This window comes from Ursus arctos, unplaced genomic scaffold, assembly GCF_023065955.2.
Source record: "Ursus arctos isolate Adak ecotype North America unplaced genomic scaffold, UrsArc2.0 scaffold_20, whole genome shotgun sequence".
Taxonomy (NCBI): domain Eukaryota; kingdom Metazoa; phylum Chordata; class Mammalia; order Carnivora; family Ursidae; genus Ursus; species Ursus arctos.
The window spans coordinates 51,561,124-51,576,833 of NW_026622875.1; the positions used below are offsets into that span (position 1 = coordinate 51,561,124).

General features: G+C 37.4%; 1 protein-coding gene across 24 annotated transcripts in view; it reads left to right on the forward strand.

Moving 5' to 3' along the window:
* LRRFIP2 (LRR binding FLII interacting protein 2) overlaps positions 1–15,710 on the forward strand; it is a 105,217-nt gene that overhangs the window by 55,315 nt on the left and 34,192 nt on the right. For 15 of the 24 annotated variants that reach the window (XM_044383289.3, XM_057316060.1, XM_048216287.2 and 12 more), the window contains 6 exons: positions 789–836; positions 1,287–1,343; positions 3,586–3,654; positions 6,092–6,181; positions 13,041–13,085; positions 14,446–14,562. In XM_044383289.3, the coding sequence (XP_044239224.1) occupies positions 789–836; positions 1,287–1,343; positions 3,586–3,654; positions 6,092–6,181; positions 13,041–13,085; positions 14,446–14,562 (426 nt within the window). The remainder of the gene's footprint in view (positions 1–788; positions 837–1,286; positions 1,344–3,585; positions 3,655–6,091; positions 6,182–13,040; positions 13,086–14,445; positions 14,563–15,710) is intronic. The other 9 variants (XM_057316061.1, XM_044383294.3, XM_026496710.4 and 6 more) reach the window with 2 other exon arrangements.

Consider the following 15,710-nt stretch of genomic DNA (forward strand, 5'->3'; position numbering starts at 1 on the left):
GTCATGGTGCTGACCCTGGCTTGACAGCTTTCCTCCAGAATAGTCAAGGACACATGGCTTTAATGCTATGTACACTGCAGAATGTGCTGCCAGTGCTTAAAATGTAAAACTTTATGGTAGTAAGAAACAAAACAGCCCTACTGCTGGCTGTTGGTAGGCCCTTGCTTACAGTTGTCTTCCTGTAGAGAAGACAAACTTGCATGGGCTCCACTACACTTGTATACTTTTGTGAGATGGTTGCCCATGCATAGATGTCATATTTTTCTTTGGGACAGCTGTGGCCTTGGCCATGTTAATACTAGGCTCTAATAAAGCAAGCTGACTTGGAAGCAAAAACCATATCTCTGTGTAACGTGCGCCATAGCTCTCTGTAATGTGTGAGTTGTGAGCTGGTTGCTTTCAGGCTGTTGCTTTGTTGTGCTGTGGCCTGTTCGAGTAGACTGGCAACTTGAGGCTTTGTAGTTTCATTTTATTGTGCCAATGGGCAAAGTGCTTTGTGTCCCTCACTTTTCTGCTCAGTTCCTTCTTTTGAGAGAATAAATTCATAAATGTTCCTTCTCCTAGTTTCATAACATGGTGATGAAAAGAAATACTGTAATGGTGCTTTTTAAATGAAGTGTGAGTTTGAAGTTTTGGGACTGATGTAGGACTTTACGCATATCAGTGAGTGTTCTCACCTGACACACACAACACTTTTTGGAACTGAGTACTACGAAGAAGTTGTGACATTTTCAAAACAACTTTGGTGCCTGAATAAATAGATGAGTGGTATTTCCTCTGTTTTTTAGGTATCATTGTATGATGGTGGATTATATAATCCTTATGGGTCTCGAACTGTAAGTCTAACCAGGGGGAGGTGGTGAGGAGGGTGTGTGTAGGTGGGCACAGTTTACTTACAAAGAAAAAGTCATTTAATCTGACCTGCAGTTGCTCTATAAGGTATGACCCATGAGCTAGCCAGTTGTGACTCTGACCCAAGTTGTGAGGAACTGCCTGCCAGAAATCATGGCTCACAGTTGAAGGGAATATAGGTGGAGAAACCTCTTTTCCTGCTCTTTAGTCCCTGAGGAAGAGGATGGGAGCAGTGCTTCTCAGGGCATGCCCTTCCCCTCCTCACCCTCCAGCTGAGGGCTGCTGGATCTGGAGGGTTGGAAGGGAGGTGGAGTTCCAGTCACCTTCACCCCGGGAGCCAGTGACCACTTAGGTCCAGGGTCACAAATGTATTCCCCCAGCAGGAAAAGGAGCTAGCCATTATTGTAAAACCTTTCTTCTTGGCAACTTTATAGCCATCTGAATACAGTTATTACTCATCAAGAACAAGTTCGACCCGAAGCAGTCCTGTGGTGAGCTGTCTGGTTTCTTTGCATGCTTTGTAGATACTTTGGGTTGTTTCCTTAATCTGTACTCACGATTCAGAATGTTAAAGATGTGTGTTTCACTCTCTTGTGCATGGTTTATCATTTTGCTTCAGTACACAGACTCAGGTATACTAATTTGTCCTAATTGCTGGTCTGCGTGAATGTGACTTAGCACATAATTTCTAAAATGAGTCTGGAGCCAGTGCCATTAGAAGTTTTAAAAAAATTTGTATTGTCGTTTATGTGAACTTCTTATCTCTTCAGTGGTGATATTTCACTAAACGGGTTGATTATCTTATGTTTCTCCTTTCCATCTCTGCTGCCTGCATTGAGCCGTTTCACTTGCTTGCCAGCACTTCAATCAAGGGAGTGAAAGAAGAAGTAATAAAACAAGTCAGCTTTTAAAAGTTGTTTACATAAAAGACAAAGCTGGGACAAGTCTAATCACCTAATCTTTCTGGAATATTAAAACATTTTTTTAAGTTATAAAAGTAGTATTAGCTTAAGGAAAGTGCAGAGTAGAAGTCCCCTGACTCTTGCCTTATGTCCCCTTTTCTGTTGAATGTGTTTTGGAGATAGTTTTATGTCAGCACATTCTTTTTAATGGCAATGTATTATCCCACTAGTGCATGGGTTGTACATTTCTTTTTGAGGATTTCTTGGATATGTTAATTTTTTTGGTAGGTATTGTTTTTGTTTTTTGTTTTTAAATTGAAGTACAGTTGACACACAAGGTTACATTAGTTTCAGGTGTACAACATGATTTGACGAGTTTATACGTTATGCTGTGCTTGCCACAAGTATAGCTCCCATCTGTCACCATACAATATGATTACAATACCATTGACTATATTCTCTATGCTGTAGCTTTTATCCTTGCCACTTAATCTTATTACATAGCTGGAAGCTTGTATTTCCCACTCCCTATCAATGGACATTTAAGTTGCTAGATTTTTGCTACAGCAAACACTTGCATAATGGACTTTCATATACAAGTATATTTTTGTGTACTTATGAGTAGATTTCGTGTAAGATAAATTGCTACTCATTAAATGATGGGGGCCAAAGAGTATATACATTTAAATTATGCATATTGCCATATTGCCCACCAAAAAGACTATGCTAATTTACATTTCCAATGGCAAATGATGACTTTAGGAGCTACTTTGTTATTCTTGACAGTGTCAAAATAGGAGAAATTATTAAAGCAATTTCTTAATGGTAAATACAGATTGCTTTGTGGAGTGGAATAGGGGAGCTGTATGGGTTTTCTTTTACATACATGTTGGGCTCTGTTCTGCCATTTCCAAGCAGCACTTCTCAAGAATTCCACTCCTATACTTAACAAAAATGTACGTAGGAATGTTTAAGGAGATGAAGGCTTTTTGATATAAGTAGGAAGTTTACTTTTACCTCACTCCGTAATAAAATTCCACTTGGCAGTTCTTGGGCCTGGTAGCATTTTTAATGTACCAATGTGATGGCCCCTTGCAAACAAAATTATGGTAATATATTTTCAAGCAAGTGTAGAACCTTGTCCTTGTGTGCTGGCTACATGTTATTTCATTCGCAAGTTGGGTTCAGAGTTATTATCTTGGTGATGCCAGCATGGTTCCTCAGTGATGTCAGAATAGAGGTAACCTAGACACACAGAAGATGAGTCTTCTGCTGCTCGTGAAACAGGAAGAAAACTGTAGGGTGATGTTAGAAATATCTCCACCCATTGCATAGGAATGAATAAAGGAAAATAAGAATCATCATTTCAGTGTCTTTGCTGGTAGGAAATTCTGTCTTTGACTTATTTCACTTGAAGATATTCTTGTATTTTCTCTCCCAAACTTAAGCATTAAGTATACTTATTGACACCCCCCCCCCCCCCCCGATGGGATCCCAAAGGGCCTAGCGATTTAAAAAGCATGAAATCCCTAGCTGGTTTTGGTTGGTCTATTTATGCCCTAGCCCTCCACTCCTGTCCTCTTTCTGTAATTTAAATAAAAGATAAAGTAGTATTCTGTGTGCTTTTTTGGAAATATCGTTTAGTTTTCAGTGATAGTTTATTATACTTTGAAGCCACTTTTCTATTCTATGGTGCACAATAGATGGTGCCAATTACATGCCCATGTAGAGTAATTGCATGCTTTCCCCAACCTTACCTAATGTGCTTACAGCCAGGTAAGACCCGTAGTGAAATCACATGTTTGTCATTATCTGCTTTTAATATCTGTAGTTTCCTGACGATGACACTGCAAGCATTGCGTCTTCTGGTCGCTCCAGTCGTGGGCGAAGGGACAGTGTGGTGAGCGTGGTTTGCATGCAAACACATACGATAAGTTTTTAAATTGCCCCTATGTGTGATCCCATGAAATCTACTGGAAAGTGAAATTTGCATTTGACAAAAATGAACATTTTCCTCAAATTTAGTTTATATGAATAATTTGCCTTCAAAAATGTGTTCCTGTGAATATGTATTCTCTGTGGGCTATGGAAGCTTTCATCAATAACTTGCCTCTTCACACCTTTTATGTGCTTGTCTTTGTGTATTTGAAAGATTTTCACTTTTTATTCTTTGTTGCTGTTTTATGCATATGCATTTATGTGCACAATTCACCAGAAACAAAAAAGTTTCTCCAGCAAAATGAATGCTCCACTTCGCATAAAACTCCTGACTATGGATTACAAATCATGTTGCGATCAGTTGCTTTCTTCACTATGTATTTAAGATGTACTGTTTATAGTCCATACATCTTTTTTTTTTTTAAGATTTTATTTATTTGACACAGAGAAAGAGAGAGAGCGCACACAAGCAGTGGGGAGGGGCAGAGGGAGAGGGAGAAGCAGACTCCCTGCTGAGCAAGGAGCCCGCTGTGGGGCTCCATCCCGAGACTCCGGGATCACGACCTGAGCCGAAGGCAGACACTCAACCAGCTAAGCCAGCCAGGCACCCCTATAGTCTATACATCTTTTAAGACCTGTGAACTTTTTAGAGTCTTTGATGGCAAAATTTAGAAATTCTGGTCAAAAATTCTGGTTAAAAATTCAACTAGTATAATAACTGTAGAGGCAACAAATAGCCAGGTCAAAAGACAAATTATGTAATTTCAGATTATTTTGATGATGCTGGAAGTTTTTCAGAGAGCTGATAGCATTTTTGCTATATTTAAGAATTGATTTGAAAATTACATTAAGGATGATATGTCAGCCTAAAGCTAGTAAAGAGCCGTGTTTTGTGAAAGATTGTAAACCGGAAGCTTTCATAGAAAAGGAGAACACTGAATGTTTGTGAGATTTGTTGCCAAGAATGCAGTGATCTAATTAAGGCAATTGTGGTCCATTGGTGAGCCAGTTAATGCTCATACTCACAGCTGAAGGAGGAAAAAACAAGGCAGGACCCCTGAAAGTACCTTGCAAAATGATGGAGTGGAAGGACAGGCGGGGACTTTAAAGTAATGATGCCTGGGTTTGAGCCACTTCTACAAACTGTTAGTTGTGTTAATGGCAGTTAATTTGTAATGGGGATGTTAATGACGGTCTTTGTGGGTAGGCTTAATATATGCATTCAATGAATTACTATATGGAGAATAACTACAAAATTCTTGAGACAATAGGAACCAGTAAAATATTAGGTATATGTAAATCTAAGTTGTATTATTATTACTATGAATAAATACACTGTTGCTTGACTGCATTAGCCCTTAGCAAAACTTCACACTTGTAAGCCTTCTGTGTCTCTGTGGATGGCCTTCCAGATTCCCTTCCTGGAGGGGAAGAGTTTTTAAGCAAGGTAATCAATCAGACAGAGCTGAGTAAGGAAAGCTGATGAGTGAGGTAAAAAAATACTCCTTATTTATTAATTCAACAAATGTTTATGGAGTACCTATTATATGTGAGGCACTGTATTAAGTGTTGGGAGTAATGTGGTAAGCTAGACAGACCAGATTTCTGACTTCATGGAGCTTATATCCTGGTGAAAGAAATAGAAAATAAACAAGTTAACAAAGGAAGAAAAGAGAAGTAACCCCAGTAATTGTGAAGGGTAAAACAGGTGATAGGACAAGGAACATTGAGAGATGCATGTTAGAGAAGGCTTCCCCAAGGGAAGTGACTTTTGAGCTGTGACTTGAAATGGGAGGAGCTAGCTGCCTGAAAGGGGGGGGGGGTGGAGAGCTTTCTAGGCCAGTGACAAAGTCTCAGATGGGAAAAGACTGAGTTTGGGGAACCAGAAAGGGGCCACTGTAGTTCTTCCATTGTTTTGTCCCACAGTTCCTGGTCTTGAGGAATATGAAAAAGAGGCAAGTGTAAAAATTGGGCAAAAGGTGCAGTAAATACCCTGCGAAGAATGCCTCATTGAGCACACATGTGCTTAACAGAGTCGATAGCTGTAATGAACTACAAATTTTTGAAATATGGTAGAGGCTTTAGGTAAATACTGCCCTAGTGAGGATGATGCGTGTGCTAAACACCAGAGCCTTTTCTGGCCCTCGGCAGTAAATGATCTCTAGTACACAACTCGAGTTAAGGTGCACAAAAGCTTGCTTTAGGGAGCCGTGATTTCCTTTGGGAACCCCTTTACATTTCTTTTCTACTTTTTTGACTAGGTTCATTGCAGTAGTTGCCTCATTGCATGACACTTTATCAAGCACCAAAACAGTATTTTTTCCCTCATATGCCAATGTTCTTATCCTTTTCCTCTCTTTTCTTAACCTTTAAAGCATTTCATTTTTTCTGATTGAAAGGTTTCTACTGCCGATTATTTTAGTCGCTCCAATCGTAGGGGGAGCATAGTCTCTGAGGTGGATGACGTCAGCATCCCCGATTTGACCAGTGTGAGTGTATTGCATGGGGGTCGTTGTGGTGTCTCAGGCTTGTGACTAACGGCTAATACATTAGCTATTTGAAAGTTAGGAACTTAATTTACTGCCTTAATTTTTATTGGAATATGGTAACATAAAGTACAGTTATTTATTTTGTTTTGGAATATGTATATTAATATGCTCTGATTTTTTAAAAAAACTTTTCTGTGAACATTTTCCCCTGTAGAACCCATTAGCAGCTTCAACAACTACCAGTGTTTTGCCAGTTTTGCTTCATCGCTTTCTTCCCTTTTCCTTTTTTTTTCCTGAATTATTTTAAAGCAAATCCATGCCATTTTCCAGTGGTTCAGTATGCATCTCTAATTGAGAATTTCTTTTTCATATTCACTCTACCATTATCATACCTAATAAAATTAAAAATAATTCCTTAAAACCTCTAATACCTAGCCTGTATTTAGATATTCCAGATCATTCTTAAAAGTTTTCTTCCCTTTTTATTTTGGTGAATATATAAAGTACTAGACAGACTTTGAAGGTCGAACAATAGAAGATATTACTTTGTAAAATGTCACTAATTTATGATAACTGGGAAGAATCTGAATAGATTTTAAACATTTGCTCTATGGCATTATTTTGAAGAAATGCCTATCCATTGCTTTCACATTCATTGGGAACTGAATTTAGGAAAGATTGTCCAGTAGAGATGCCTCGAGGCATTTGTCTTAAGGAAGGAACCCCAACCAGCAGATACCTCCCTGCCTGATCCAATAGCCTCATTTTCTCTTTGACACCTCCTCTCCAGTGCTGGGATTAGTTTTGTTTTGCCCATCGACCAGTGCTGTCTGATTTTCAAGCGCTTTGAAGCAGATGAGAGGCAGTGTTCCCTAACCAAAAAGTTTGTTTTTGAATGAAGAGATGTTATTTATATTTGGCACATTGCTGGTTGTATTTAAATAGCTATTTTTGGGGTGCCTGGGTGGCTCAGTCGGTTAAGCATCTGCCTTCGGCTCGGGTCATGATCTCGGGGTCCTGGGGTCAAGCCCCGTGTCGGGTTTCCTGCTGCGCAGTGAGCCTGCTTCTCCCTCTCCTCCCTGCTTGCGCTCTCTGTCGCTATCTCTGTCTCTCGCTCTCATAAATAAAATCTTTAAAAAAAAAAATAAGTAGCTATTTTTGAATAACTTTAATCCTGGAAAATAATTTTAAGTGTGGGCCTTAAATATTCCAGATTGTTGGGTCTCAAACCTGGCTGTATAGCAGCCCTGTCTTGCCCTCTGTCAGATCAAGGAATCTCTGCACGCCAAGTTGCAAGATTGGCTCCCAATTCTTTCCTCTGAAATACTGCTCATTTTATTGATTTGCTTAGCAACTTACTTTTTTTTTTATAGATATAAACCATTTAATTTATTGTATACACCGTTTTTTCTTAAAAACTTTGAATTCTATTAGCCTTTCATTTGTGATGGTGGTTATGTCCCCCTTACATGTATTTCTTGGCAATTTATTTTAGTAACTACACAGAAGTGAAAAGCTTGATAGTTTAAAAAAAAAAACTCTCCCTGCTTCTACTAATTTAATATAACTCTTTTCTTTACCCAGGTAGTTATTTTGGTTTATTTACATATTTTTAAATAAAAATTATACATATTTAAGGCATATTATGTGACAATTTGATATATATGTGTTATTATATCAAATCATCATGCTGTACACCTTATAACATAAAAGATTCTCCAGAGCAGTGGTTGGCAAATCTGGCCAGCACCCTCTTATTTTATAGCCTCTGAGCTAATGGTTTTTATATATTTTTTTCATGATTATCTAAGTACCTATACGATATCCTTAATTTTGCCTTTTAGCAAAGCCTAAAAATTTGCTGTTCCCCTCTCTAGAGCAAGAATTTTCTCTAATATTATTTCTTCTAAAGGGTAACTATACAGCTTATTGTAGACAAATGAAAAGTGGACTTGACGGTAAGATTCCCCCCCCCACACACCACTTTTTGATATAATAAGCTAGGAAATGTGCATTTTTATGTGAAATATCCTGATTTTAAAATGCTGACAATGAATTCAAAATTTGAAAAGACACTTTCAGGCTTCCCCATTGTGTACAGTCTGCTCCATTTATAACATCTGAGCTAGGAGTGCTGAAAAAGGGTGCAAGGCCCTGATTTGGCGAGACTCATTATATAGTATTTATGATTGCTCTAGCCTCTGGTCTTTTCTTCTGCATTGTTCCTTTGTCCCATCAGTCAGGCTGGGGAAAAGCATGTAAATGTGCTAACTTTCATTTTACTAATTGTTAATAAGACCATTTCTGAACGGAATCAGCCATTTTTGCTTTAGGAGATTATTAGAATTAATTGATCCCTTCCCTTCTGTGGTTAGGGAATCAGTCTTCAGTTTTCTGGTTGTTGTTTTTTTTTTGTCTTTGTCCATCAAACAGAATTTTTGATGTGTATTATCACATCCATATATAAAATTAGAAGTTAAAGGATTAGACTCCAATAACTACATTAAACAACACTATAAATATTTTGTTTGACTATAATTTTATAACTTAAAAAATAAGTTTATTCAAATGCCTTAATATGAATACCTTTACCTTCTGATCATATATATTACATTAGATTTACTGATACAGTTGACAAAATGTGTGCTGCATGCTGAAAGTTATACACATCAGATATGCATAGTTCAATTATATCAAATCTCTGATATTCTTTTTTTTAATTTTAAAAAAGATTTTATTTATTTGAGAGAGAGAGAGCGTGAGAGAGAGAGAGAGAGAGAGACCACGAGCAGGGGGGAGGGGTGAAGGGAGAGGGGGAAGCAGATTCCCCGCTGAGCAGGAAGCCCGATGTGGGACTTGATGCTAGGACTCTGGGATCATGACCTGAGCTGAAGGCAGATGCTTAACTGACTGAGCCACCCAGGTGCCCTCAAATCTCTGATATCCTTTTAAGAAAAAAAAAAAAAAACATAATTAGAACAAGATACAAGTCTTTATTTCTAAACAACTCTTTTTAAAAATCTTTTTTATTTTTCTTTTGAGAGAGAGAGAGAGAGAGAGTACACAAGGGGGGATGGGGAAGGGGGAGAGGGAAAGGGAGAGAGAATTTTAAGCAGGCTCCATGCTCAATGTAGAGCCTGACCTGGGGCTTGATCTCAAGATCCTGAGATCATGACCTGAGCTGAAATTAAGAGTCCGGATGCTTAATCAACTGAGCCACCGAGGTGCCCTTCTAAACAACTCTTTTAAATGACGGTATCAAAATATATTTGCAACTAGAATTCTCTATTTCTATTCAAAAAGATTCAAATGTATTTTACCATTTTAGTAAGGTAAAATTATCTGTCAAACTAAGTAGCCATATGCTGAAATGAAGTTCAAAGGGCCTTTTAACCAGAGAATAAATAAACATGTTTCTTTTAAGAAGAAACAAGGAGTTTGAAGGATTTGACAAGATATGTATTCTAGGAAATATTTCTCACATGTTCTAATTTCAATAAATATTAAAGGAGTTTAGATTTAAAGAGAAACAATCTATAATCTCTAGTGTCAAGAGCAAAGCATTTTCAGATGTCCCAGACCTAAATAAGGCAAAGGCATTTATTACTGAAATGTGGAAAAGATTATATTTAAGATTTTGTTTACTAGTTGGTAATTTAAAATTCTTTAAGAAAATACTACTTTTGAACTTTTAAGCATCTAAACTGAAATAAAAGTCTGCTACCATGTGCTCTTCTTTCCTTTTTTCCTGGGCTAGCAGGGGACAAAAGGGGGAGGGGGAGGGAGAGGGAGAGAGAATCTCCAGCAGACTCCCCACTGAGCAGGGAGCTGGATATGGGACTCTATCTCAGCACCCTGAGATGATAACCTGAGAGCTGGAATTAAGAGTCCAACACTTAACCGACTGAGCCACCTAGATGCCCTTGCTCTTCTGTTCACATTAATACGAATATGAAATACTGCAAGCTTGTTAGCTGACTTCCAGGTTCCAGCTATCAAAAACCCTTTTCTTGTTTGGAAAATTACCTGTTTAATTATTTAAGGGTACAATGACATGATATTTACTTGAAACTTTTTGAGAATAGTAAGCTACAGTTAACATTAATGAGTAAGTCCTGAGGGCCATATTTGGGAGAGGGAGGAAGCTTTGCTTAGTGCTTTTTTTTGTTTTGGGTTTTGGGTTTTTTTAATCTTTTTTATTAACAACTTTCTTTTTTAGCAATTTGATTTACTTGTAGTATTTTTTTCTATCTCGGTTTAATTTGCATGTTTTAAAGAATTGTGACCATATAGTATTTACAGCCTTTGTTTTCTGATTTCTCACTTACTAATCTTATTAGTACATATTCATTTTTCCATTGTTATTTATAGTTTTTTTTATCAGCTGTAGTCACCATGTTTTGCATCTTATAGCTGAAAGCTTGTATCCTTTTACCAACCTTTCCCTATTTTATACCTTAATATATTAAACACGATTAATTTTATTCCATTTAGAAGCCTTTTCAGGATCTGGCAGACTCTAGGTCATCATTATGAACATTACTATGTCATTACAGAAAAGTTGTGTAGAGCTCCTGGCTGCTAGAGAGAGCACTGAGACTTTTAGAGCACCAGGTTTCAAGGAGCTTTTTATCTGAGTGGAAGACGGCACATAATATAGCACAATCTGAGAAGGAGAACTGGAGTCTCTGGCCAAGTCACTGCAGCCCAAATGACTGGACTGCGGCATGGCGGCTCTTGGCACTTTTTGCTGCCTTAACGATCCCTGAGGTTTGGCGCACGATCAGTTGGGGTTGCGACAGTTGGGATCTGTCAGAAGACAGTGAAAGCAATAGAATCAACATTGCGATGGACTAGTTCAATGATGCAGCCTCTGAAATGTAAGATCATTCCAAGTTGACGGTTAAAAAAATAGGTGGATTTGGGGGTCATTTTTGTGAGGGGGAGTATGAGCCAAGATTTCAGATAGACCTAGAAGAGTGTTTCTGAATGTTGCTTGTTTTTCTCTTTAACTCATTAATAGAAGAGAGTTGGGAGATACTCTGAGGAAAATATGGCAGTTTTTCAGATACAGTATTTCTTTGATTCTGAAGAATAACACTCTAAGTATCAGGCAATGTGTTTTACTAGTATGAGTGTGATGGAAGGTTATTCCTTTCCATGATAATAATTGCCAGTATTAAAAACTACTGTAATTGCTTGTTTTTATGCGATTAAAAAAATCAACGTTAACTAAAATCAATTCCTTTTTAAGAGTATTACAGTAAAAAGTGGCAAAAAGAGATCAAAGTCTAAGATAGTGTTTATATTACTGATACAGTACTTCTAATAAAGTAAACACATTTTATTATAAACAGTTTTTATTATATAAACACTGAGAGGAAGAAATGAACATGATAAATATGGGCAATGAAAAAGAACAGAAAAACTTTCAAATATGAGGAAGTTAGAGTGAAGTGATCTGAGTAGAGCCAGAAATAATGGCATTTTGTGTTTTAATAATTAACCGAGCAAAGTTTTCAAATCTTTTTTCTAGATTGGGCAGGGTGGGTTGGTCTAGGAGTTGGAGTCTGGGTATATTTTCATTTAGTTAAATCTCTCTGTGATCTTTCCCCCCTAATGCTAATTGGAAGAGTATATACAGGTAAATCATATGAACACAGGGTTAAAGATTCACAAAACTGAGATCTGGACTCAGCCCCGACATTTAGTAGTTATTCAACTTTCAGGAAAATCGTTCACCTCTGAATTTCTCTTTCCTCGGCTGTAAGGTCAGGGTTTGGGATTCGACCTATAAGGTACCTCCCTATATGAAAGAAACACTAATCCTATCCGCAGAAGGTAGGATAACTCAGTTACGGTGTGCCCAGATGATAGGACACTGCTGTTGTTAAAGTAAATGAAATAAGTCTGTAAGTACAGCAGGGGTATGATGCATTTACTCATTTGCCTATCCCAGGTGCTATATGATGTTAGGAATACAGAAATGAACATGTAGACATAGAGCTTACATTAAAGAGAAAGAGATCAGACAGTAAATAAATGAATAAATATCATGGGGTCAGGGAGTGATAAATGCCATGAAGAAAACTGAGGTAGTTTCTTTAATCTCTGGAACTTGGTAAGGAGAAAAAGAAGATATAGAATGTATTTGGGACATTACTTTAGACTTTTGTTAAAGACTCGGGGGCTGGTTGCCCTTGATGGAGAATTGGAAGGTCTGGATGTGGTACAGTAGGGAGAGAGGCTTACTTTCATGTACACTTTTGTGCTGTTTGATTTTTTTATTTTTGACACATGTGCATGTGTTGCTTAAAAAAGCCAAAGAACTGAATCCTTAAGAGCTGTGGGGGAAATCTTTTTTGATGATATATTTAACTTGTTTTAATAGAATTTGAACTTTTTTGGCTAAGTGTACTGGTCTTATCTGTGTGTCCTGTGTCCTAATAATGTTTAGATAATAAAGTTTTTTGGCTTTTGGTTTTATCAGTCTTTTCCTTTTGATGGGTACAAGTTTTTGTGTGTGTATGTGTGTGTTAACATTTGCATTGCCAGAATTCAAGTTGACATATTTTTTCTTTAACATGTTTCAAATAGCATGAAAAGAAAATCTACAAGTTCTAAACTTCTGCATAAGGACAGCTTGCTTACTGCATGTCATCTTTAGGACAAGAATTAAAGTTCTTGACATTTTGTCTTATGTGTCTTAACTTTTATTTCAGTTTCCATATGTTTACTTTTAGGTTCCAAACATGAGTTGAACTTGGAAAACTCAAATGAGGTCACTTTTTTTTTTCCTCTAAAAAAAACCCCAGCATGCTAAGCATCTTTCCTGATTTTTATCTCTGTTCTTTTCTAGTTGGATGAAAAATCTGACAAACAGTATGCCGAAAATTACACAAGGGTGAGTACATAAATTCCTAAGGGAATTAGATTCTCAAGGTCAATTAAACTTAATTTCTGCTGCTATTTCATTATTTTACTACATTTGAACTGGTGGAGCTACTCTTCCTTTCTTCATCTATTTCCTGTCCTTGACCCCCCAAATTCCTGTGAGGTTGAATCATGTGAAGCACTGGGAAGAGAAAAGACACTGCATTTTATTTCCTTGAATGTCACTTCTTAAGCTTTTGGCTGCTCTTTCGATTTTCATTCCTTGGAATTTGGTCCTGAGAAGAAGCCATTAAACACTGAAAATGAACTGTCTTTAGGAATGGTGGTGACAAGGGTTTCCCGCCCCCCCTTAGTAGTTGTTATTATTATTATTATTATTATTATTATTATTATTTTTGAGGTAAAATAACTCCTTTCTAGGAGTTGTTTTCTGTTAAAGTCTCTAACTTCTAGAAGTATTTTTAGAAAGTCATCTTTGGGAAATTATCAGGATTACTTTCATGCTGTATCCAAAAAACATATACCAGTTCTGTCTGATAGAGATACAGTGCAAGCCACAGATGTACCCCACATATATGTAAGTTTAAATTTTCTAGTAGCCTCATTAAAACCGTAAAAAGAAACAGGTAAAATTTATTTAAATAATATATTTCATGTAACCCAAATATGTCAATGTAATCAATGTGAAAAATTATTAATGAGATATTTTACATTCTTTTTTTCCATACAAAGCCTTTGAAATCTAGTGTGTATTTTACAATTAAAAATAAAATCTCAATTTGGACTAGCCATGTGTCAAATGTTCAGTAGCCCCATGTGGCTAATGGCTACTGTATTGGGCAGCATAGATCTGTGTCATTTATTAATCCAGTAGCATAATCTCACATTTAAACTAACTGTAGGACTAGCAGTCTAAATTCATCGTGATCCACAATTTGCTTGAGCTGTAAATTTTGTTTCCAACTTTATCAAAGTATTAGAAAAAGAAAAGATTCTAAAGGAGTGGCTTCAGGAACTCAGGAGGAGGACTGCTAATCAGTGTACCAGTTATAAGTCCTGAACTGTTTTAAATTAATCTGATGTGCTCACCCCAGTGTTGTTTACAATATAGCAAAGATAAACTTAGAAAACAGCTTGCACACAAACTATTTCCTTTGTTATTATGAATTCTAGATTCCAACAAAGTGTTGGAGTGAACAAAGTTACGCGCCGTGTGCCCGGACCCTTTTCTGGATACCCACTTCCCATAGCAGTCTACACTGTCTACATCTTCTCATCCACACCCCCACCCTGGGCCCATTTTTGGTTTCCACAGCAAACGTATTTGGAAAGAAACAAGACTTAGATGTGTCCTCTTCCTCTTTCTCTAGCCTTCATCTCGGAATTCTGCCTCAGCAACAACCCCTCTGAGTGGAAACTCATCCAGACGAGGGAGCGGAGACACCAGCAGCTTAGTAGATCCAGACACCTCATTAAGTGAATTGCGGGTAAACCGCAGTTTTGGTTTGCTTTTTAAAAACCGGTTTTTGGCTTCTTTGTAGTCTAGTATACTGGAACTATTTAACATTTAATGTGACTTAGTAGAAAGAAAAGGAGTATGAGTTCTTTAAAAAAAATGGTTAAAGACAGTTTAGGAATGTGACTCAGATCTGAAAGGAAGGAGATTAGTTAATTCTTTTTTCTGTTCTCTTTCCTGAACACTTGATGATATTGGAATGAGTTCTGCTAATTTACAGATGCCAAAAAAGCTTGTTAATGTATGTAAAAGTAGTTCAGAAATAATTGGCCATATTTTAAATGGAAAATATGTGGATATACAGGGAACCAGACTCTAGGAATTGTCGGTCTTTTGAGCCATTATGGTATTATTTGGCTGCTTGAATATAGTTATCTCTCAATTTTTGTAAGTGTAGTGATATTTGGAATAACAGAAATACCTGACTTGAAACCCCTGGGTTGAGTCCCCATTCTTATTAACTTTTTTATTTAAAAAATGAGGACTTGCAAAATGTTTAAATGTCCATTTGCTGAACCTACTATTTGTGAGCAATGGGGGAAGGGTAGTAATAAAAATTGGATTCATTCATTCATTCATTCATTCAACATTTATTGAGCCCTTCCTTGGTCCCAGAGTTTTAGGCCGTGAAACACACTGTGAACTTCAGGAGTTCACTATTTCATAGGGAAGACAAACTGATAGGAACCAGTAAAACCAGGTCATGTGATACTAGGTAGTAGCCAGAATAGGGCTATTAAAGGAATTCAGAGAAGTGTCAGCTATGTTGGACTAGGAGAAGAGATAACAAAAGGCTTTTCAGAGGAGACACACTTTGAACTAAGGTATGAAGGAAGCATACAAATGAACCAGTCAAAGTTGAAGGGCAAAGGCTTTCTCAGAACTTCAGAGAACCAGAAGGTTCTCTGTATAGTACAGTTGCCTGAGGGTAGGATGAGAAGTGAGGAGGAGAGGCAGGTGAGGAGGATGACCGGAGAAGTAGTCGTGGGCCAGACTACAAAGCATCATGTATGGGAGCCTAGAAGGCATTTGGTCTTCCCCTGGCAACTGTGGGATACTAAATAGGGGAGTGAGAGTACCTGATTTGCATTCTTAAAGAGTGACCCCAGATCAGAGGAA